General features: G+C 41.8%; 2 protein-coding genes across 3 annotated transcripts in view; one reads left to right on the top strand and one right to left on the bottom strand.

Moving 5' to 3' along the window:
• Nucleotides 1-310: 310 nt before the first annotated feature.
• On the top strand, nt 311-16,548 carry Prg4 (proteoglycan 4). Of its 2 annotated transcripts, XM_075988190.1 has the most exons (11): nt 311-329; nt 867-969; nt 3,782-3,904; nt 5,208-5,327; nt 10,437-12,581; nt 13,155-13,232; nt 14,198-14,334; nt 14,562-14,718; nt 15,068-15,268; nt 15,583-15,708; nt 16,353-16,548. In XM_075988190.1, the coding sequence occupies exons 2-11, from the start codon at nt 894-896 to the stop codon at nt 16,448-16,450; spliced, it is 3,261 nt and encodes a 1,086-aa protein (XP_075844305.1). In that variant the 5' UTR covers nt 311-329; nt 867-893; the 3' UTR covers nt 16,451-16,548. The 2 variants fall into 2 exon arrangements, with proteins under 2 accessions (XP_075844305.1, XP_075844307.1); XM_075988192.1 differs by lacking the exons at nt 311-329; nt 3,782-3,904.
• Nucleotides 16,503-22,345, bottom strand: part of Tpr (translocated promoter region, nuclear basket protein) — a 57,773-nt gene continuing 51,930 nt past the window's right edge. Inside the window, exons 48-52 of the mRNA XM_075988189.1 lie at nt 20,600-20,695; nt 20,332-20,488; nt 19,004-19,122; nt 17,218-17,313; nt 16,503-16,701 (exon numbers count right to left, since the gene is read on the bottom strand). Of these exons, the coding sequence (XP_075844304.1) occupies nt 16,646-16,701; nt 17,218-17,313; nt 19,004-19,122; nt 20,332-20,488; nt 20,600-20,695 (524 nt within the window). The 3' untranslated portion in view covers nt 16,503-16,645. The remainder of the gene's footprint in view (nt 16,702-17,217; nt 17,314-19,003; nt 19,123-20,331; nt 20,489-20,599; nt 20,696-22,345) is intronic.

The raw sequence follows: 22,345 nt of genomic DNA, 5'->3' as shown, positions 1-22,345 counted from the left end.
ATTGCTGCTTTGCACTCTAGTCAAAGGCTTCCAAAGTGATTTACCATCTCGGAACAGTTTGTCCACTTCACTTAGAAATTAGAAATGTGTTTTGGCCAATAAATCTAACTTTATTTTGTAGTAGTCATTTTTCTTAATGGGAGTGTTTTCCAGATGTTGCCTAAGTCTAGTCGTCTGGGCCCCTGGCCAACAAATGAGGAAAGCTTGATTTCATAGGTTGTCACTGTTGATTTTGCTTAACCTTTGGACTAATTGGTTCATCCCAATCCATTTGCACCGGTATATAAGACTTCCAGCAACAGTGGAGAAATTCATCTCTCCTTTTTCAGGTAAGTGTCAAGGTTAACCTGCTTTTTTGTAGTGTTAAGTATGTCTTCACTAAATGTGTTTGAAAAGGGACAGTAGTTAGACAGTTTAGAAAAGAACCGTAACCATGCGAGGTACTTGTTGGAAGCCTATGAATTTATATTGAGCTAAGTGAAAGTTGGAAGATCTATTGCTCTTGTTAATCTCAATTTTTATTGAAGCTGGTCATTTTATCTCCAGGACATGATTTAAGCCTTGCGCTGTAAGTACAGATGACTCCTCCAACAGAGTTATAAAATAAGTCTATTTTTCTGCTATTATTCTGGGGTGCTATAGTGGTTGGTAATTTAATTGAGTTGTCTTGTTCTGTGTCATATTAAACATGATGATCAACTACTTTCTTAGGAATTCAAGCTGATTTCTCAGAAGTTCTGTTTTAAGGATGGAGTGGATTATTATTGACTTATGTTTGGAAAGTTTCTGGATGCTGTGCACGCCGCACACATTATGCAGTAGTAAGATGAAAGAGCAGGTTTCTGACGCTTTTCTTTTTATTTCAGGCAAGGGTGTCGCATTGGAGACCTGTCATGGGGTGGAAAATACTTCCCATCTGCTTGTCGCTGCTGCTCCCTGCCTTCTTGATTCATCAAGTTTCATCTCAAGGTAACATCACCATCACAAAATGCTTCTGTCCAGCCATTGTTGCTAAGCCCCCAGTGGGGCTTTGTGACAACAACAAGAAAATATATTTAGAAAAATATATATTTGCTTGAGTCGAACAATTTGCAACCCTAAAGTTGAAACACACACAGTATATTTGTGTGTTTTGGAATTCTCACCTCTTCCTCTGGCACTGTAAGAGCTTTGAGGGAGTTCTAAATTTTGATAGAATAGCATCCTTATTCTGTTTCCTCCAAAATTAAAGAAAAATCAGACATTTATGTAGCAAAACTATGCCAGAGCTACACAAGACCATCAAAAGAAATGAAAATATAACATTTAAATAACATTTGCTGGCATGTTGACAGATTTAACTAATCTTTCACATCAAATGAATCATTATAAATAACTTACTTGATCATCATGTCAGCATAGATAGCATATTATAAGGTACATTTACAGTGTTTCTAGTGGAATTTTATGAGCCTTAAATACTCTCTTCCTTCCAAGGGCAATCCACCCCATTATGGGCTTGTACAGAGCTGAGTGCTATTTCTTATAACATTGTTCAGTTCTTCAGAGTCTGTCCTAGGCAAATAGTAGGTTATTCCTATAGAAGCCCTTGGTGTACACTCAGCATAGTCATAGTCGAGAGTCCACTGCATGAGACTGAAGCTGTTTAGCCATAGCAATATGTAACTTTAGCTTTTCCCTTCAACATATACAGCATGAGAGAAGAAAATCAATATCCATGATTATTACAGTGAAGTTTTATTTTTAAAATAGACCTTTCTAGTGAAATGTCTAACATTTTTCATTGAGTCTGAACACGAGAGATGACTGCTTGCTTGCTCAGGCATGTTTTCAGAGTCACCCAGATAAGACAAGGAGGACAAACCCCGAAATCAAACCTAAATGCTGAGTGAGGAGTGATGGCCACACTCCCTGTCTCAGGCCCTTCAGTTTCCTCATTTGGTATTAAGACTCAACACTGGGTGCCTCCTAAGCCATCCCTTTTCTTTCGGAAACAATGCTTATCTATTGAAAGTTCTTTTTAAATAAATAAACTTATAAGTATAATTATAATCAGTGGAACGGGGAGATGATGGCTTGGTGGCAAACTGTCTGATGCACAACATGAGAACGGAACTTCAGATCCTCAGCACCTGCGTGGAAAGCTAGGCACAGCAGTAGGCGTCTGCAACCCTAGCTCTGGGAGCCAAGACAGGCTGACCCTGGAACTCACTAGCCAAGCAGACTAGCCCCGCAAGCTCCAGGCTCAATGAGAGATCCTAGCCAAGAAAATAAGGCGGAAAGTGATGGAGAAAGTCTGGCATCAACCTCTGGCCTCCACATGTGCACACACACATACATGTATCACACACCACACATGCACGCACACACACACACGGTTTAAATAAATAGCAATTAACATGAGGCTATAATAGACCATCTATAAAAAATAAGTGCATTTGTTCTAGAAATCTAAGTGTATAAGAATAATCTTTTGATGTTGTTTTGTCTGCTTTTCTTGCCTTCTCAACCTCTTCTCATTCTTTTCCCTTTATATATAATATATGTATTTATATACATACACTATATATGCATTTTTGTGTGTATTGTGCACATATGTATGTAAGCAACCATTCTACAAGTTATCCTACTCTTTATTGTTTCTTATATATATGTGTATTAAAACTTAACTTTCCTGGATTCTCTTGAGATTTTTTTTTCAGTGTATTTCGATATCCCCCTACAGATTAGGCCATTCCAGAAGTGGATTCCTTTGTTACATTCATGCTGTTATCTCCTGGGGAGGATTTCACAGTGTTATCTCTCAAATGGTGCTTAGAAATATTTGAGGCTAATTATTCCATCCCATCACAAACACTCAGTTCGTGACCTTTAGATCCACACCCAGATCTTCTTTCGTTCTCGCTTATTCCTGTTGACAGAGAGCACTTGGAAGAGTCTGCGCTCGCCTGTTCTAGGTTCACCACTGAGAGTGAGAGGCAGTGCAATTAGTGGAGAAGGCTCATGCTTCAAATTCACATATATGAGTGTGAGCTTGAAATGGACTATCTGTTTAGGATGACTATATAATTGATTATCCCAAATCAGGGCATTTATAAAAGTAAAGGGGTTATGCAAATAAGGGATATATATTAGTATATATATTATATACACACATATATATATTTGCATATACATATAGTAACTAGCTGTATGTCACTGGGCAAGTTATTAAAATTTGTTTTTTTTTTGTTTTTTTGAGAAAGGATTTCTCTGTGTGGCCTAGGACTCTCTCTGTAGACCAGCCTGGCCTTGAACTCACAGAGATTTCCCTGCCTCTGTCTCCCAAGTGCTGGGATTAAAAGCATGCACCACCACCCATGTCGGTCGCCCTATTTAATCTTAGATACGGCTACTTTCTTGGAAACATTTTCCTAAGCTTTGGAGAGAATGTATGGCTCAGTATCTGCCACAGAGCTGCTCAAAAAATGGCCACCCACAATCACAATAGAAGACAGCTGCAGCTGTAATGGCCCCCTTCCCCCCAGGATTATTGCTCCTCGTGGAAGCATTACTTAGCTTCCATGGTACATTTATCACTTCAGTCTCGTGACGAATAAAATGACATGACTAAGGCCACACAAAGGCTCACCCCGGTATCAGCTAGGCCCATCGCTGCGCACGATTCCCAGCATTGACCAGTGGGTAAGGCTCTCCCTCTTGGATGACTTTGTCCTCCTGAGTAGACCTCCCCTTTTCTAAGTGGTTTGGCCGTGTTTACCCTAGTATTGTGTACTTTTAGACTTGCCAAGCTGTGCAGGGAGATGTGGGGAAGGGTATTCTAGAGATGCCACCTGCAACTGTGATTTTAACTGCCAACACTACATGGAGTGCTGCCCTGATTTCAAGAGAGTCTGCACTACAGGTACGTTCTGAGAGCTGGGCGTCTTCTGTCAAGCCCGTTGTTCGTTCCTTTACCTGCTTTGGCACCCTCAGCAGCTCTGTTCCTCCTCCCTCCACCTCTGTTCAAGTGCCTGTTCCTTCACTTGCATATACGTTTAAGTGCACCGTACCTAACGATGGTCCCAAAGCTTCTGATTTCTGGGGTTGGGTCATGGACAGTAGCCTGGGCACTTGTCACTTGCACATATGTATCAAGTGCTTGCATGTAAAATGTCTTAATTGGGCCTTAATAGTGTGACTTGGTAGGCATCGAGTAAAAAGGAAGGCATACTTCTTCGCCAACAGTTGACTTTTGATGGCTTAGAGATTGAGCCTTTCAGATAGTCTCAGGAAAAGACCAGTAGGCATAGAATACTTACATATGCTATTTGAACTTTGGGCATTAAATGTGTTTTTAAAGAGGATATTTTAAAGATCAAACAAATAGCAGGGTTAACTAATGAATTTCAAAGCCCAAAAGTTCTGAATCATGAGTGGTATTTCAATTGAACACTAGTTGGGTGATTTCTTATAATAGATGCAGACCAATTTAATATTCAGTTTATAAAAACTATAAAGTTTATGAAAGTTAATATGTGCATTAAAATTTGCATGTGGCAGTGGTCATGATAGTGCTGTAAGGCTGAGCGTTGGGTGAAGTAGTTCAAGCAGGCCTTGGTTAAATCATCGTACCTTCCACCGAGTTTTCTCTGGAACAGCAGGCCATGTGTCACAGTCTACACCATGGCATTAACTGAAACCTTTCAGTCTTATTCTCTGCCCAGTTTTTGATCTCAAAAGTCTCTGCATTGTAAGTAATTTGGGGCCTGAACAGTGGCCTGCTCAGCTAGTTTCCTGGGCTATATTGTTATAAGATGGAGAGAGTCAATGACTACAAATCTATTACAAAGACTTGGAGGTGTGAGGAGAGGATGAAGGACCTCGTAAGAAGGGCAGTCTGGTCTAACGATAGTCCCCAGTTTTCTATTGTGTCTACACACGTACAGGACTCAGGCAGCAGCAGGATGTCTCCTGCTAGTTTACAAGGGAAAGAACGATGCCCCAACTTGTCAGGTTTCTTCCCTGACTTAGGCTGTCTCTATTTGGACATCATCCTTTTAAATTCAATTTTTAAGGCTAGATGATGTGCGCACTCTGAATTCCAAATAAGAGACGTAGCAGTGCACCCTTGGGACTCAGGTCAGTTGTCGGAAGAGAAATGCTACAAGATGCGTCAGTGTGGCTTTGTGACTAATAATCCACGTTGCCTGTTTTGCTCTGGGCAGAGCTCTCCTGCAAAGGCCGCTGCTTCGAGTCCTTCCAGCGAGGGAGGGAGTGTGACTGCGACTCCCAGTGTAAAGAGTTTGGCAAGTGCTGTGACGATTATGCGAGTTTCTGTGAAGAAGGTAAGGACCATGGCGCCAGCCAGTGCTGCTCAGCATAGCCAGCCCAGGACACACCTTGGCCTCAGTGGTGTCTAACACACATCTAAGGTCTTGATTTTTACTAATGTATAAGTTGCTTCCTAATAGTTTGGTTTTACAAAGACAAAGAAAAGCACCGTCCGCCAGGAACCTCGCAATGACCTCTAGTTCACCAGCAAGGGGGGGTGTGGGCTAAGTGGACAGGCTTTCATCTCCTAAGGTGCGTCTTTCCCACTTTAAATCTTGTCCCCACCTAAAGGATCGCCTGCACAGAACCAGTTGTCCTTAGAGCTTTTTATGCTGCGAGCCTAAATGTACTGGGTATATGTTTTTAAAGGCAGAACGCTTCCAGCTTCTTGTATAAATCAACTCGTTGCTAAATCTACAGGCAAATCTGCTAAAAAGTTGGTACCTCAATTAATTATTTGTGCCTGCCCATCCCTACAGTCCTCTCAGTGGTCTTTACACAAAGCTGGTGCAGGACAAATTCAATAAAAAGGGACGGTCTCACTTAAAAACCTTCTCTGGCCATCAAACCTGAAGGAATCCTCTCAGAGTATAACAGCAGCCCATCCTTATTTCTCTTACAAGATAAAATAATAGAATGCTTTCTTCTCCAATATTTGTTCTTAACCATTCTTTGTCAAAATGTATCAGTGGAGGTAAAATTGAGATAAGCATTGCTTGCATAATTAGATCATATTTTTCTTTGGCTGTGCCTCTTCTATGTTTAGAATGGCGGTAACTCAATCAGAGTTGAGGGCTGTTTCTTAACTCTTCAATATTTTTACAGGAAGTATTCTAAAAGCACTGGAGACACCACCCTTATTTCAAAACCCCCGAGGTCAGCAATCCCGCAGCTTTCAGAAGGCAGCGGGATGGGGATATGGATATCTACTCACCACTTTGATAATTATTTTGGCTAAGAGACAAGACAAAACCAAACAAAGAAAACAAACCAACACCCTACCTCCCCAATACACCACACAGTTGTTTTGGTAGAGGATGGGTAGGGAGATTGAGTGAAGACACGGACAGACCATTTGAGCTGCACATAGGACCCTGTGCTTCCGAAGTAGATCTGAGGTTAGGCAGGAAGAGGAAAGAATGGAGGCAGCGCACAGAAAGTCCATTCACAGACTTCAGGAAGCCAGTCAGGCTCCCAGCTGAAAATGCAAGGCCCACCCAGAGCTTCGGAACCTCACTAAAGCAGGATGGGAACTGCGAGGTCGCTTCAGGGTTGCCATAGACACGGGTTATTGGGGTCTACCGAAAAACTGCAACATTTTGAGAGCTGACAGGAGTCTTATCAGCCCAGTTGCCTCCTACCATAGGTAGAGAAGCCGGGAAGGTTGTTATCTGTTTTGGCCACGCTCACTAACTAGTACCCGCCAGAACTATTACTCAATTTGGCATCTTGCTGGGGGGGAGGAGAAAGAGGGCGAGGTACAGTGCCCAGTTCCTGGAATCCAGAAGAGGAGCTCTGAGGAGACGGTGGGAATAGTGGTGGATGGAACTCTTGTCTTCCCCTCTGAGGAGATGGTGGGAATAGTGGTGGATGGAACTCTTGTCTTCCCCTCTGAGGAGACGGTGGGAATAGTGGTGGATGGAACTCTTGTCTTCCCCTCTGAGGAGGTGGTGGGAATAGTGGTGGATGGAACTCTTGTCTTCCCCTCTGAGGAGACGGTGGGAATAGTGGTGGATGGAACTCTTGTCTTCCCCTCTGAGGAGGTGGTGGGAATAGTGGTGGATGGAACTCTTGTCTTCCCCTCTGAGGAGACGGTGGGAATAGCGGTGGATGGAACTCTTGTCTTCCCCTCTGAGGAGACGGTGGGAATAGCGGTGGATGGAACTCTTGTCTTCTCCTCTGAGGAGATGGTGGGAATAGCAGGTGGAAGGAACTCTTGTCTTCCCCTCTGAGGAGATGGTGGGAATAGCAGGTGGAAGGAACTCGTCTTCCCCTCTGAGGAGGTGGTGGGAATAGCGGTGGATGGAACTCTTGTCTTCTCCTCTGAGGAGATGGTGGGAATAGCAGGTGGATGGAACTCTTGTCTTCCCCTCTGAGGAGACGGTGGGAATAGTGGTGGATGGAACTCTTGTCTTCCCCTCTGAGGAGATGGTGGGAATAGCAGGTGGAAGGAACTCGTCTTCCCCTCTGAGGAGGTGGTGGGAAAAGCGGTGGATGGAACTCTTGTCTTCCCAATCTCCACGGCTGTTTCTTCTCTCTATCCCTTTCTTTCCTTCTGATCCCCAGTATTGCCCCATGCCCCCCTTTTAGATGTTAAGGCGTGGGAGGAGGGAGTAAAAGGCAAAGGAGACACACACCAAACCATTAGTGTATGTTAGCTTGGGAAGGGCAACTCATTTGTGGAAAAGTGTAACGTGGAGGTGTGAAATCTTCAAAATATACCTGCACAACGTTTATAATAAAACCCAGGGCAAACTGGCACTATTTGACTTAAATGCATATGAAAACAGGAAAAATATACTAGAGTTGACATGATTTTTCCCATTATCCATGTGCAGTATTACTTCTGTAATTGTGGGATGACGGCAAGGTGGGTAAAACTCATAGAATGACAACTTGTTTTAGGTGGTCATTTCTCTTCAGCAATGCTGCATACACATTTCACTTCACAGATGGGAAAATGTTCCATAGTTTGGCCTATATTCCAAGATCGAAAAGGTAGACACCCGGAGAAGCATACGACTAGCATTTAGAACGGTGACTCCCGAGACTGCTTTCTAGCATAATTTCCCACAGTTTGAGAATCCTATTTTATAGCAATGTGTCCTCAGAATTACTGGAGTTCTTTGTGCTGGGCTACAGCTGTTCTGTCCTGACAGTTAGCAGCGTCTCCTCCTGAAGCCACATGCATCCGTGCTTTTCAGTTAGCATTGCTGAGAAGTCTAAACTGATGTTAACCGACTGTCTTGCTTGGCTCAGTGCATAATCCCACATCACCACCTCCAAAGACTGCACCTCCGCCTCCAGGAGCATCTCCCATCATCAAATCAACCACCAAACGCTCACCCAAATCACCAAAAAAGAAGACTAAGAAAGTTGTAGAATCAGAGGAAATAACAGAAGGTAGGAAGATGACAGACATCACTACAGGACATTTCTGAACTGAAATACCTGTAGGTGGACTATTCATATGAATAGCCTCAGAGGGTGACCTTTTGAGCCATGGAGGGCTCATGGTTTTTTGTTTATTTACTTGATTTATGCTAAAATTTCAGCTAAAATATAAACCCTTGGATATTTTTAACCCTTGTTTACCAAACTGGGCATGGGTGGTCTTTATCAGAAGAGGCAAATCTCACTGTAAAAAATGAAAACATTTTTTCTCTATATTTTTTATAGAATTAGATTGTCTAACTTTTAGTAGGTGTGGGAAAATAAGGAGAAAGTTATATTGTTAGTATATGCAATCAATTCAGGTGCCTTGCTTTTGATTGACAGCTTTACAAAGCGAGTAGTTGCATTACCCATAAAATGACAGCAGACTACAACTCTTGAAGGCCAGTTGTCAGCATTTCTTGTTGTGTATGGACCGGCAGTTCTTTTTGGCTTTGTTCTAAATCACAGTTGGTGTGATCAAATTTTTTATTTGATTTATAGAACATTCTGTTTCTGAAAATCAAGAGTCCTCCTCCTCCTCCTCTTCTTCCTCTTCAACTATTCGGAAAATCAAGTCTTCCAAAAATTCAGCTAATAGAGAATTACAGAAGAACCCAAAAGGTTTGAGAATTGATAAAGATCAAAGACTCTATCAATGCCATGCTAAACAATTATTTTTAAAAAGTCATGTGTGTTGATAGAATGGTTTGAGATCTTGCTATCTGGGGAGTGTGTAACTATGGAAACACTCAGTTTAGAAAGTAGGAAATGAAGACACCTTACAGAGACTCAGTGGTATGCAGTTAAGCCAGCCTGTTCAGCCAGGAATCCGAAGATGCTGGAGTAGTGACTGGATGCAGAGTCTGGTAGTAGCGACAACAGTTTGTGGCAGTCTGTTAGAATTCCTGTCTAGCTGATCACTGTGTTTTTGCATTCTACCTCCAGCTTTTGTTTTCTCTTCTATGGTTTTAACAAAAACTCAGTGTTTCCCCAACATTAGTCCTTGACATTCTCCTAAACTCCAGGGAAAGGCAAGATTATCATTCCTGCTATATAGATCTTTGTTATTTTTCTAACTTTTAAAGTCGTGAGTCTCACTTCTCTCTGCAAGTTAAAGAATAGGCTATTATTTCCTGGGAAGGGATTCCACTTGATCTTTGTATTTCCTGAAATTCTAAAATAAATTCTTTCTCATATAGTAAGTACTGGAATTTTGAGGAACATCTCCCTGGGTGGCCAGTTTCTTATAACCTTCCTTATACCCTAATAGCCAGATAGTCTCACTTCAATTCCTTCAAAGAATCCTGCTCACAATGGAAGTGCAATACAAGTTTGCTAAACAGAGTTTGTATCAGTGAAATGCATTTTGCTTAGCTCCCCTAAGGGGCAGCTGCTGTAGGGAATCTTAAGTACAGTCTATTGCCCTGGCACCCTAATTGTCTACGTCTTCTGGGACTACCAAGTTCAGGCGTGCATTTGAAAAGAATCAGTCAACAGCCCTATGCATGGCAACTAGGTTCATCAGAAACCTTTGGGAAGAGTGGAGCCAAATCCTCAGTCAGCAGTAGAGGCCTTTATAGGAGTTAGTGCAAAGAAGCTACAAGAGTTTGCACTCAAGTTTCCAGGAAGAAGGGACAACATTGAACACTATGGAATGAGAGTGGGTGGCCTGGTGGATCAAGTGAGGTAAGGAAATGAACACAGACATGGATTTATGCCACTGATCACCTTGCTGGCTGCAAGCTGCTACTGTCTTCCATGTATTTATATTGAGGGCTTCATTTGTGGTTTCATCTGTTTGCCACATTTACTCAATAAGTCTCCAAAGACAGAAAACTTACCATACATTAACAGACGCATTAAAGGTTAGCAGTTTGCCTACTGACACGTACCTAGTCAATGATCTTTATGTTACTATTAGAGAGAGAAAAAGTATTCAAAATAACAACTTTTATTTCCTTCTCTAGAGAAAGATAACAAGAAACCTCCCCCTAAAAAGGAGCCTAATCCAGAACCTCCAGTCGTAGATGAAGCTGGAAGTGGACAGGATAATGGTGAACCCAAGCTCACCCCAGCTCCTGACAGTCCTATCACTCCGTCTCCCAAGACTACAGCAGCAAAACCTGCAAGTCCCAAACCCAGTCTTGCTCCTAATTCTGAGACTTCCAAAGAAGCAGCTTCAACTTCCAACAAAGAGACAGTAGTGGAAACGAAGGAGACTAGTGCAACAAATAAACAGACTTCCGCCAGTAAAAAAGAGAAAACTACTTCAGCGAAAGAAATACGGAGTGCAGAGAATAAAGATGCTGCACCCACATCTCCTACACCTACCACCTCCAAGAACCCAGCTCCCACAACCACCAAGAAGCCAGTACCCACTACTACAAAGGAACCAGCTCCCACTACCACCAAGATGCCTGTAACTACAACCAAGGAACCTACTCCTACCACTCCCCAAAAACCTGAACCCACCCCCAAGGAACCGGCGCCCACGACCCCTAAGGAGCCTGAGCCCACAACCCCGAAGGAGCCCGAACCCACGACCCCCAAGGAACCAGCTCCCACGACTCCTAAGGAGCCTGAGCCCACCACCCCCAAGGAGCCAGCTCCCACGACCACTAAAAAGCCTGAGCCCACGACCCCCAAGGAACCAGCTCCCACGACTCCTAAGGAACCTGAGCCCACCACCCCCAAGGAGCCTGAACCCACAACCTCCAAGGAGCCTGAACTCACGACCCCCAAGGAACCAGCTCCCACCACCCCTAAGGAATCAGCATCCACAACCCCTAAGGAGCCTGAACCCACCACTCCCAAGGAACCAGCTCCCACCACCCCTAAGGAATCAGCATCCACAACCCCTAAGGAGCCTGAACCCACTACCCCCAAGGAACCAGCACCCACGACCCCTAAAGAGCCCGAACCCACTGCCCCCAAGGAACCAGCACCCACGACCCCTAAAGAGCCTGAACCTACAGCCCCCAAGGAACCAGCTCCCACGGTCCCTAAAGAGCCTGAACCCACAGTCCCCAAGGAACCAGCTCCCACGGTCCCTAAGGAGCCTGAACCCACAACCCCCAAGGAACCAGCTCCCACGGTCCCTAAAGAGCCTGAACCCACAGCCCCCAAGGAACCAGCTCCCACGGTCCCTAAAGAGCCTGAACCCACAGTCCCCAAGGAACCAGCTCCCACGGTCCCTAAAGAGCCTGAACCCACAGCCCCCAAGGAACCAGCTCCCATGACCCCCAAGGAGCCTGAGCCCACCACCCCCAAGGAACCAGCTCCTACCACTTCTGAAGAGCCTGCACCCACAACTCCCAAGACTCCTGATGAAGTAACTCCTGAGTTTCCTGAAGCACCCACACCAAAGGCTCTTGAAGACAGTCCTAAGGAACCCACTGTGTCACCAACTAAGATTCCCGAGGTAAGCAAACCTGAAATGACTACAGCAGCTAAAGAGAAGGCAACAGAAAAAGACCCACCCAAAACTACAACTGTTGCCCCTAAGAAGACAACAATTAAACCAGAAGAGACTACTGAGTCAGAAGCAAGCACCACCACACAAGGAAAACCTACAACTCAAGACACCACATCACCCCAAATTACCACTCTGAAAACAACTCTTGCACCCAAAGTAACTGCTCCAGCTGAAGAGACTCCGGACAAACCTGAAGAAACAACCCCTGCATCAGAAGATCCTGACGCTCCTAAGACAACTCTGAAACCCCAGAAACCAACCAAAGCACCCAAGAAGCCCAGCTCTACCAAAAAGCCAAGCAAAGCACCTAAGAAGCCCGCCTCTACCAAAAAGCCAAAGACAAAAAAAGAGAAAAAACCAAAAACGACACCATCTCCTCTGAAGACGACTTCGGCAGGGCCTGAATTGAATACCACTCCTTTAGAAGCTGTGCTGCCAACCACTGCTAGCCCTAAGCAAACTCCAGACTTAGAGACAGCTGAAGTAGATCCAGACCATGAAGATGCGGACCAAGGTGAAGAAGAAAAACCTCTCATGATCCCCAGGCCTCCTGTGCTCTCCCCCATCCTGATTCCAGGCACTGATCACTTGGCCGGCGCACTCAACCATGGCATTAGCACCAATCCCATGCTCTCAGGTACTAAGAATCAGTTACTTTCCTGTTGTTGAGATCCATGGTCTGGAACTCTAACTGGGGATCTTATCAAGTTTGATGACAGCTTCCTACAGGTGTGCAGGGGAAGAACAAGCACAGTATACTTAGTCTGCAGGACACTGAGTGGTAATTAGCGTCAGAAACGTAGTGTTGGTGAAGTCTGGACAGGTCTGTTGTAAGCGGAAATGGGGTGTAGAATGTCAAAATAATTTAGTTAGCTAGGACTTTATCCTTCAGAGAGCATAATGCAAAGAAGAAAAAAAAAATTCCTTTTCTAACTCAACCCCAGGGAAGTAACTGAAAACAGTTCAAATGTGCAATAAATAGCTCATGTACATGAAGACCAGGACAACCTGGCCTCTTACACCTCACTATTATTGTTATGTAATACTCCTGAATCACGCTAGGGAAGAGGAATTACGGAACCATATCACTTCCTTTTCACCTTACTAGATTTTAGAAGGGCAAACAGGAAACAGAATCCTGTTGAGGATTTGAAAACAACCAACTGCGTTTCCCATCTGTTCTATATTAACTTTTCCCGATTTGTTTTAGATGAGACCAATTTGTGCAATGGTAAGCCAGTGGACGGACTGACAACTCTGCGCAATGGGACGTTAGTTGCATTTCGAGGTGAGCTATCAGTACAGGAATGTGTTTCCTCTTGTTTTGTACTGGTATTCCTGAACACAAAGTCAGCAGTGAGCTAATCTGAGTTGTGCTTTTAAAGGGAAACTGACTCATGATTCTACACTAAATGAGAATATTGGATGGGTTAATTTAGACACAAATACAAAAATACTAGAGTTGTAATTACTGAAGGCTTGTGTGATAAGATTTCAAAGTGTCGATTTCAAACTAAAAGGAATGACAGAGATTTGCATTCCGTGACCTATTTTCTTAGAAGAGTATGCCTCCATTGTGAGGTAAGAAAAGCTGTTCTTTTCTTACCTCAAATTAAGTAGAGTAACAGCAAATTAAGTAGATTTTAGCCCTCTTAGAACACAGGTTAAGTATGAACAAAAACAAACCATACATAGTAAATGTTTAAGAGATTTTAGTACTCATTAAGCTATACTCTAGTTCTAGAAAGTAAAAACACTGAAACCCAGAGAGCTATTCGTCACAAAGACAAAGAGATCTTTTCTAGAGAAAGTAGGCAAATGAGCGGTTGCGATGGTTCAGTGGATGAAGGTACCCACTGTCAAGGCGGATGATCTGACCTCTGGGACCTACATGGTGGGAGGAGATCACAAGTTGTTTTGTGATCTCCACATACACCCACAAGTGTCCGCACATACAAAGAAACCAACCTAACCCAAATCAAGTGAAAATCAAGGTGGGTGCAGGAATACGCTAATCCCAACGCACAGGAGCTGGAGGAAGGTAGAATCTCTGAGTTTAAGTCAGCCTGGTGTGCACAGATGGTCTCAAAACCCTCCAAATTAACTATCTGAATAAATTTTCTCTTTTTCACTTGGCTCTACTTCCAGGCACTTAACATGTTGGATTTATTTTTTCTTTATAATCACATACTTTACTGTTGAGATGTATTTTAGTATTCAGACTATAGGCTGACATGTCTCTTTAATTTTTAGGTCATTATTTCTGGATGCTAAATCCATTCAGACCACCATCCCCACCACGCCTGATTACAGAAGTCTGGGGTATTCCTTCCCCTATTGACACTGTTTTCACTAGATGCAACTGCGAAGGGAAAACTTTCTTCTTTAAGGTAACAGAAATATTGCTTGGAAAAAAAAGATGCAGTTGCACCTTGTCCTAACTCATCTTAACCTTCAATTTGGAAACAATGAATCTCTCAAAAGTAATTTCATACTATTTATCATCTGCTTATTCAAATTCAACCAAGTTAGTGCACGCCCCTATACTGAAATCAGAATGAATTCCAGAACCATGCCTACAAATCCTTTGACATCATCTTCTCTTTTTAACAACCAGGATTCTCAGTACTGGCGCTTCACTAATGATGTACAAGATGCCGGGTATCCTAAACAAATCGTCAAAGGCTTCGGAGGACTAACAGGGAAGATAGTGGCGGCTCTTTCAATTGCCAGGCACAAGGACAGGCCTGAATCCGTGTACTTTTTCAAGAGAGGTCTGTATCACACGGCTGGCAACGTGACACTGCTTTTTAAAAACTGATGCTGGTATTTTATTGCTAAAAATAAGAATTTAGGTCTCCTGCAATGTGAAACATAGGACATGTTGGTCTGACAAAAAGAATGCTATCATTGACTGTGTGAGGCCATGTGTTGGATTCATTTGTTCTTCAAGTCTTAGTAATTGCTGTATTTCAAGACTATTTTTCAATTAACTATTCAATTAACAATAGCCATTATTAAAAATCTCTCTATATATAATTATGAGAATAACCAAAAAATGTAAAGGCAATCCTAAGCAATTCCTTTTTTTTTGTTTGCTATGTAACTTTCCCAATGTAACAGGTGGCAACGTTCAGCAGTACACCTATAAACACGAGCCCGCGAGGAAGTGCACTGGACGGAGGCCTGCTATCAACTACTCGGTGTATGGGCAGGCAGCGCAGGTCAGGAGGCGCCGCTTTGAGCGTGCTGTTGGACCTTTCCAGACACACACCGTCAGAGTCCATTACTCGCTGCCCATGAGAGTTGTTTATCAAGACAAGGGTAATGTTTTCATCATATCAAGAACTGTGATCACGATGGAGATTATTAGTCAAAAAGTACTAACAATTTAAACTTATTGATGTAAAACAAACCCCTTTGCCTTACTGAGTAATAACCAAAGATTAATTCTTTGTTTTTCCTTTGTGGGTAAAGGAAGTAGTTTATTCAAGCACCGTATACAAATCTCTAACTGTCAAGACAGTCCTAACAGTGAAGTGCTAATGCCATAGCAGAGAGTCAATTCAGAACCTGGGCTCATGCAGCGATAAGGCTGTAAACTATCTCACACACCTTATTAACAATTCTGTCTGCAGGTTTCCTCCATAACGAAGTCAAAGTGAGCACAATGTGGAGAGGGTTTCCAAACGTTGTTACCTCAGCAATAACACTGCCTAACATTAGAAAACCCGACGGCTATGATTACTATGCCTTTTCTAAAGGTAAGCAGGACGCGAACAGTTTCGGGAACTTCCCAAGTTGATCTCACTGGTGGAAGCACAAACATAATTTAAGTGGAGATGGCAAGTGTACAGTCATGACTGTAAGGAAGAAACTCCACGCCAGTGCTCACTCAATGTGAGGGGAGACTGCGGCACTAACTCCTTTAACGGACAGCAGCGCACAGCTAGGAGCTGAGGAGAAACCTGGCACAGAGAAACAGTGCTTGCTCCTATCACCAGCAGTACTGAGGATTCTACAGAGCAATAAGACAGTCATGGAGCGGAGTTTTATTAACTAAACTATTTTAACTAGGACACTTATCTTTCAAAAGATGAGTAATCTAAATTATTCCACCCATGATTCCATAATATGAATGTCTAAAAAGTGTTTTTTAAAAATGATAAAAGTCAAATGAATCATCTTTTAAATCTTTTAAATTAATTGGTTCTTTAAATACTTCTTCTATAAAGGAGCATTGACCCTAATAGTACTGAAGGGTGCTGAAAGATCACTCCATCACACACCAGAAAATTAGTGAAATCACTTTTGATACTGAATGATACTGCTTTGAATATAATAATCAACATAAACAAGTGTTTTACCTTCTTTTTAATTAAAAAGATGATTTCTCTTTCCCATTTAGATCAATACTATAACATCGATGTGCCAACTAGAACAGCAAGAGCAATTACTACTCGTTCTGGGCAGACTCTCTCCAAAGTCTGGTACAACTGTCCTTAGATTGATGGGCAAAGAAGAGTCACCAAAATGAAATGAAGAAAACAATGATCAATTTTGACATTGAAATACATTTTATTAATAAAGAATGTTGAAATGAGCATACCTATTTATACAAAACACTTCTCATCTTGACAATCATTATATTAAAACAGATTTGCCAATCTTATTCACAGGTGTTAATAGTTTACAGGTCACTTAATTAATATTCCCTCTATTTATTCCTCCTCTTCCTCCCACTGCATGGCTTACACCTGGAGAAGGAAATAATAAAAGGCAATCACTCATGGTCAACAGAAATACCTAAGATATTATAAATATTAAAAGGTATTCCCCATGTTGATTAACAGTTATTATAAATGGGTCACTAGTACTGATGTAAATGCAGACTAACGAGTTACATTAGAAAACATGGAAATACTAAAATCTTGTATTTCTTTACTAGCTACAACAGCCACAAAACTTTCATTGCACAAAAAGCACTTCACAACATAAGAACACAGGTAGAGCTAGCACAATGAATACACAGCATGGTAACACTTTAGATTTTCCAAATCTTTCTTTGGATCCAATAAAATAAGATACCAATTGTATGTAAAAAACACATTCATTTTGTGCCTATGACAAATAAACTGCTTTAAAGAAGCTCTCTGGTTGTTAAGCATCACATTATAACATGTAATTATGAATCAATCCTTACAATTTACATAAGAAACTTGTCGCACATGTTATTATCCCACACATCAACTAATCTGTATGTTGGAACTCACCTCTCTGTCTGTTAAATTGACGACCACGAACGCCTTGTCTCAATGTTGTCTGAAGTCTTACTCTTCTGAAAGGCTTCGGCTGACTGCTGCTAGTATCTAAAGAAAGCATTAAGATACAATTTTAACAACAAAGCTGCTACAATTAATTACTAGATCAGTACACAAATTCAGATGTGCCCATTGTTTTCAATATTCAAGTTTGCTTCTTCAGAGGGAAGGAAACTAAACAATCACACACACACACACACACAAACTGATACAATTAAAAAGTAAAAACAAGGCTATTGGTGGTGGGGCATGCCTTTAGTCCCAGTACTTGGAAGGCAGAGGCAGCTGGATCTCTGTTAAGTTTGAGGCCAGCCTGGTCTACAAGAGCTAGTTCCAGGGTAGGCACCAAGGTTACAGAGAAACCCTGTCGCCAAACAAACAAACAAACAAAACCAGAAACAAACAGTAAAACCAAAACAAAACCAAAACACAATATCAATACAATCTACTTTGAGAAAAAAAAAAACATAAGAGTTTATTTGTTCAACCACTCAACTAAGGAGGTTATTCAAGACAACTCTCTGGTATACACAGGATGCCAGGGGCAGGGGAATATTATGGTAACAAAGAATCAGATTCCAGAGAAGCCAAAAATATCCTATCATCTCTGACTTGTAGTTCTGTCTACATTAAATCATTAGCAAATCAAATCATTCGTAAATCCTGTCAGCTCAAATTTAAACAAACTCACCCGAACCACACAGCTATATCTTGTTCATGTCACATACTCTGCATTTCAACAGCTTCCAAATTTGGCTGTTTCTGCTCATTACTAAATTTTAGTCTCTTTATACACCATGGCCAAACTGCCTACAGCATCATATCATTAATCTATGTGAAGAATTTCAACTGTGTTCCATCTCTACAAGACTCAAAACAATGATGAAGATCTACTTGCTTTTCCTTCATCACAACCTTCCCAGTCTCAGTCCTCTGCTCCAGCCTTGATGACCTCCTTGCCGACTTTGAACGTCTCTCAGAGGAAAACTTGCATCCTGGCTTACAGCTTATTAGCTACATGACCCTGTGAAGTAATTTAACTTTCCTATGCTTTAGTCTTCATACCTAAAATATGGGAATGGACCCTACCAAACTGGCTTGTTGTGAGAACCAAGTAATATGTGTAAAAGGCTTGACAATAGCCTGACACACAGTTAATACTCAAAAGATGCCTATTTATATAGAAAGCCCACAGAAGTATCTTTTATTATAAGAAAGACATAATCTTTCCAAAGTTAAATTTAAGAACTTGAAGAGAACTCTTTAAATTAGTAAGTTTCAAGCATGGTTTTGAAGTAAATGCCTCCAAGCCTCCAGTTCACAGCTGCTCTGGCACAAACAGGAGAGCTAGGGAAACACTCCTTCGATTCCTTCCCAATACAACCACCCCTCCAATTCAAGAGCACCTTTAGACAGGTGAATAAGTCACAGGATCTGAGAAAAAAACAGAACAGTAAAAAAAAGCACAGTTAGGAGACGCAAACACCTTTCAGGACCTGTGCTGACACCGTTTATCTGGATGAAATGTAAGTAAACTACTCTTCTGGTGGGGATCTACCATCTTCGTGCTTCTATTAACGCCAGAACATCCGAATATCGCAGTAATAAGCTCCTTTTAATGATAAAAATCAAGGAATGTGTTTTACAAGTCAGGAGTGTGGACATGAAAGCTGTGTCTCTGGTAAGCATCTCTGCAGACAAGGGGGATAAATGCAGGCTGCATGTGCACAGTCCTTACCCACAGAAGAGCTGGACGGAGGGTCCTGGCTGGTTGAGGGGAGATCGGACTCATCAGATGCCTGCACAGGCTCCTCTTCCTGTTGGCTATCAATTTCTAGGCCTGCCTCTGAACTAATACTAAGAAAATAAATGCTGATTAGAAAACGTACAATGGAATCTAGAAAGTAACCCAAATGTTCCAGAGTTCTAGTTTTAAGTAAAAATTAGACACTGATAAAGATTGCCATTTTTTAATAAAGAAAGCAGAGCAGGGGCTGGGAGTGAGGACTCCAGCTGTCTTCCTTTCACCTCCTTTCTTACTAGGATGTCCTGCAATTTTGCTTTTTGTTTTCCCACTGATTCAGCAGCCCTTCTTCACCATTTGACAAAAATGTTTACATTCTTGACACTCACAAGGAATATATTAGACTTTGATAAACTCTCAAGAGTTATTCACAATGGCCTCAACTAGTAACAGCAGATCAGTAAGTCACCATGAGTAACAAGTTATGGGTATGAGAGTACCTGATTCAGTGGCTATATTTTCTCTTTCTCCCTTTAAGAAGCACATGACGGTAGCTAGTAAAAACCTGAATCTGGTCTAATCTCTCCTCCTTTATCACCTGAAAACATTTGTACAGTTGCTGGTAAGAACTTACCCAAGAGGCTGTAAGATGGGGAGGTATAAACAGCACGGGGTGGAAGTTAAGGTTTCAAGTCTCACCCGAGCTGGCTACGAGTAGAATAGTCTAAGCAAATTACTGTTAACATGCTCTGAACTTAATTTCTATGATGGAAAGTGATACATTTTAGTAAAATGGTGTAGGACAAATATAAAGTGACCCGAAAACATGTAGAGAATTAGCAGCTAGCATTCTCAGTGGGACTTACTGCCCTCGAAAAGTACCAATGTTAAAGAATACAAACACACCTGCTCTTTACCTTATAGTACCCAGTAGACCTGGCTTATGAAACATCGTCAAAGAGTCCTTGAGCTCTAAGCAGAAAACCCATGTTCTACCAGCAATGTTTCTGACCATTAAACAATAAATTTTCCATTTTATAAGAATTAGATTTCAGTTTGAAACTTAACTCTCCATGGGCTCCTTTTAGCAAATTATTTGTTTCCTTAGAATGAAAAAAACTTTTCAATAATGCCTTTTAAAATTGTCTCCCATAGTAACCCTAAATTCTGAAGCTGCTTTGATTTTGAACACAAGGCAGCTTTTTCAAACACAGGCTTTGGCTTAGCCAGAGCAGGGCAACACTGAGAACACACTCTGATGTATTTGCCTGCTCAAGAGAACAATTATTGACAACACACAGAAACTACACAACAAATCATACCCTTCAGACTCTGCCTCCACAAACACTTCATCTCCATCATCACCAGCGGCTGTTTCGTTTGTCGTGGATAAAGTGCCCGTGGATGTTGTCACCATCGGAACAGACTGGGAGGCATGCTCTGAAGCATCAGACGTGGTACTCTCAGTAAACACAGTCACTTAAAAAGAAAGAAAATAAATACATTTACCTTTGTGGTTCATTAATTTTGAGCCAGAATAGGTCCAATGTCACCAATAAAATAAAATGTCCCCATTTGTCCGGCACCAACCTGGGGCTGCTACTTGGAGAGGTGTAGTGGGAACACTGCGGCCACCAGACTCTTCCTCATGAGCCAGAAAGAGGGGTGTTTCATACATCCCCAAACCTAGAGACAATTGTGAGCATCAGTCAATGACTAAAAGAACACAAAGAAACGAATTACCACAAAGTGAACATTTTTAAGCTCATAATTTAGTTGCTCCATAAAGGAAAAAAAAAATCAAGCTCAATATATACTCTCTACTTCTTTCAAACACAAGCAATTAGCAAAAATGTCTTTTTTATTCTTATTTGAATATATTAATTGTACACACACAAAAAGTGGTTTTGTTAACAGTTTAAAACAATATCCAACTATCAACAAGTACTCTGTTGAAATCCATTCCTCACATAACTGCTAAGGTTTTTACTTCTTTGTAATTCAGCAATCCCTTTCTTAAGCAGAGGATGACAAGGATGGCTATCTTGAATTTTATTTTCTATAGAAATAGCATTTATCCTGATGCCACCGTTCTGCAGCATCCTGTGAGCAGCACCCCAGAGTCACAGTCTCCACCTGGGAGAGGGAACCTTGTTTATAAGTAGTTCTGCCCACCTTGGTGGCGTTCTGCTTTCTAGGCAAAAATATGCCTGTTGCACTGTATCGCCTTTTAGATGCACCCCAGGGCCGAGACGCTTTTTAAGAAATGCAGTCTGTTTCTGTGGCTCTGGAAAGTGCTGGGGGGAGAAAAAACATCCCTGCCTACTCATCATGTCCGAGGGATCGACAGAACAGCTTTTCTCCTTCCTGGATTAGGCTGAATAAGCAGCAATGTATCTTTACTGTGTTCAAAATAAATACAGCGTATCAGTTTCTCTACTGCTAGTGAAACTTAATTAAACATCCCCATGGTTTCAAAGCCAGTTAGCAGTAGGTATTAGCCTTCTCTACTCACTTGCAACATGCCAGTTTCCCAGAAGCAGGCTGAACTTCACTAGTGGACTAAATGGTAATTAATTCTATAAACAGTATAATTCAAATGCAGGTATCATCAACTCTACTTAATTTTGGGGTCATTTTGTTTTATATCTCATTCTTTATTTTTAAAACAAAGGTTAATAAGGACAGTTTAATTAGCCATATACTTAATTAGGTATGCCACAACTCAAGTGTAAACAAAATTACAGTACACTCCTAAATTTAGAACAGCTGGTAATTCTTAGAATATTTATTGGATCACCATATCCTTGAAGATATATGGGGTTTGAGTGAGAATGGCTCCCAGAGGCTCATGTCTGAATGCGCGGTCCCTAGTAAGCTGAGCTGTTAGCTGAGCTGTCTGAGAATGATTAGGAGGTGTAGTCTTGATGGAGGAGGAACGGCCTTGTGAGGAGGTGTGTCATTGAGGGGGCCTCTGAGATTTCAAAAGCCCATTCCAAGCCCAGTGTTTCTCTCTCCCTGCTTGCAGACCAGGATGTAAAGCTCTCAGTTTTCCAGCACCATGCTCCCTGCCATGATGATAATGGACAAATCCTCTGAAACTATAAGCCCTCAATTAAGTCCTTCTTTTTATGAGTGTCTTGGTCATGGTGTTTCATTATAGCAACAGAACAGTAATGAAGATAATATACAAATACAAAAACCGTCTTTAGGCTAAAGGAACTAGAATTGTGCTCATGAGATTTGAAAAGACAATGCCACACTGGTGGCTCTATAAATTAGGACAGGGATAATATTATAGCAAGTTAAAGGAACGCACAGCATACTAACTTCTAC

The sequence above is a fragment of the Microtus pennsylvanicus genome, chromosome 10 (assembly GCF_037038515.1).
Source record: "Microtus pennsylvanicus isolate mMicPen1 chromosome 10, mMicPen1.hap1, whole genome shotgun sequence".
NCBI classification, from domain to species: Eukaryota; Metazoa; Chordata; class Mammalia; order Rodentia; family Cricetidae; genus Microtus; species Microtus pennsylvanicus.
The sequence above is the reverse complement of the archived record's forward strand: the minus strand, read 5'-3'. Positions and strand labels throughout refer to the sequence as shown.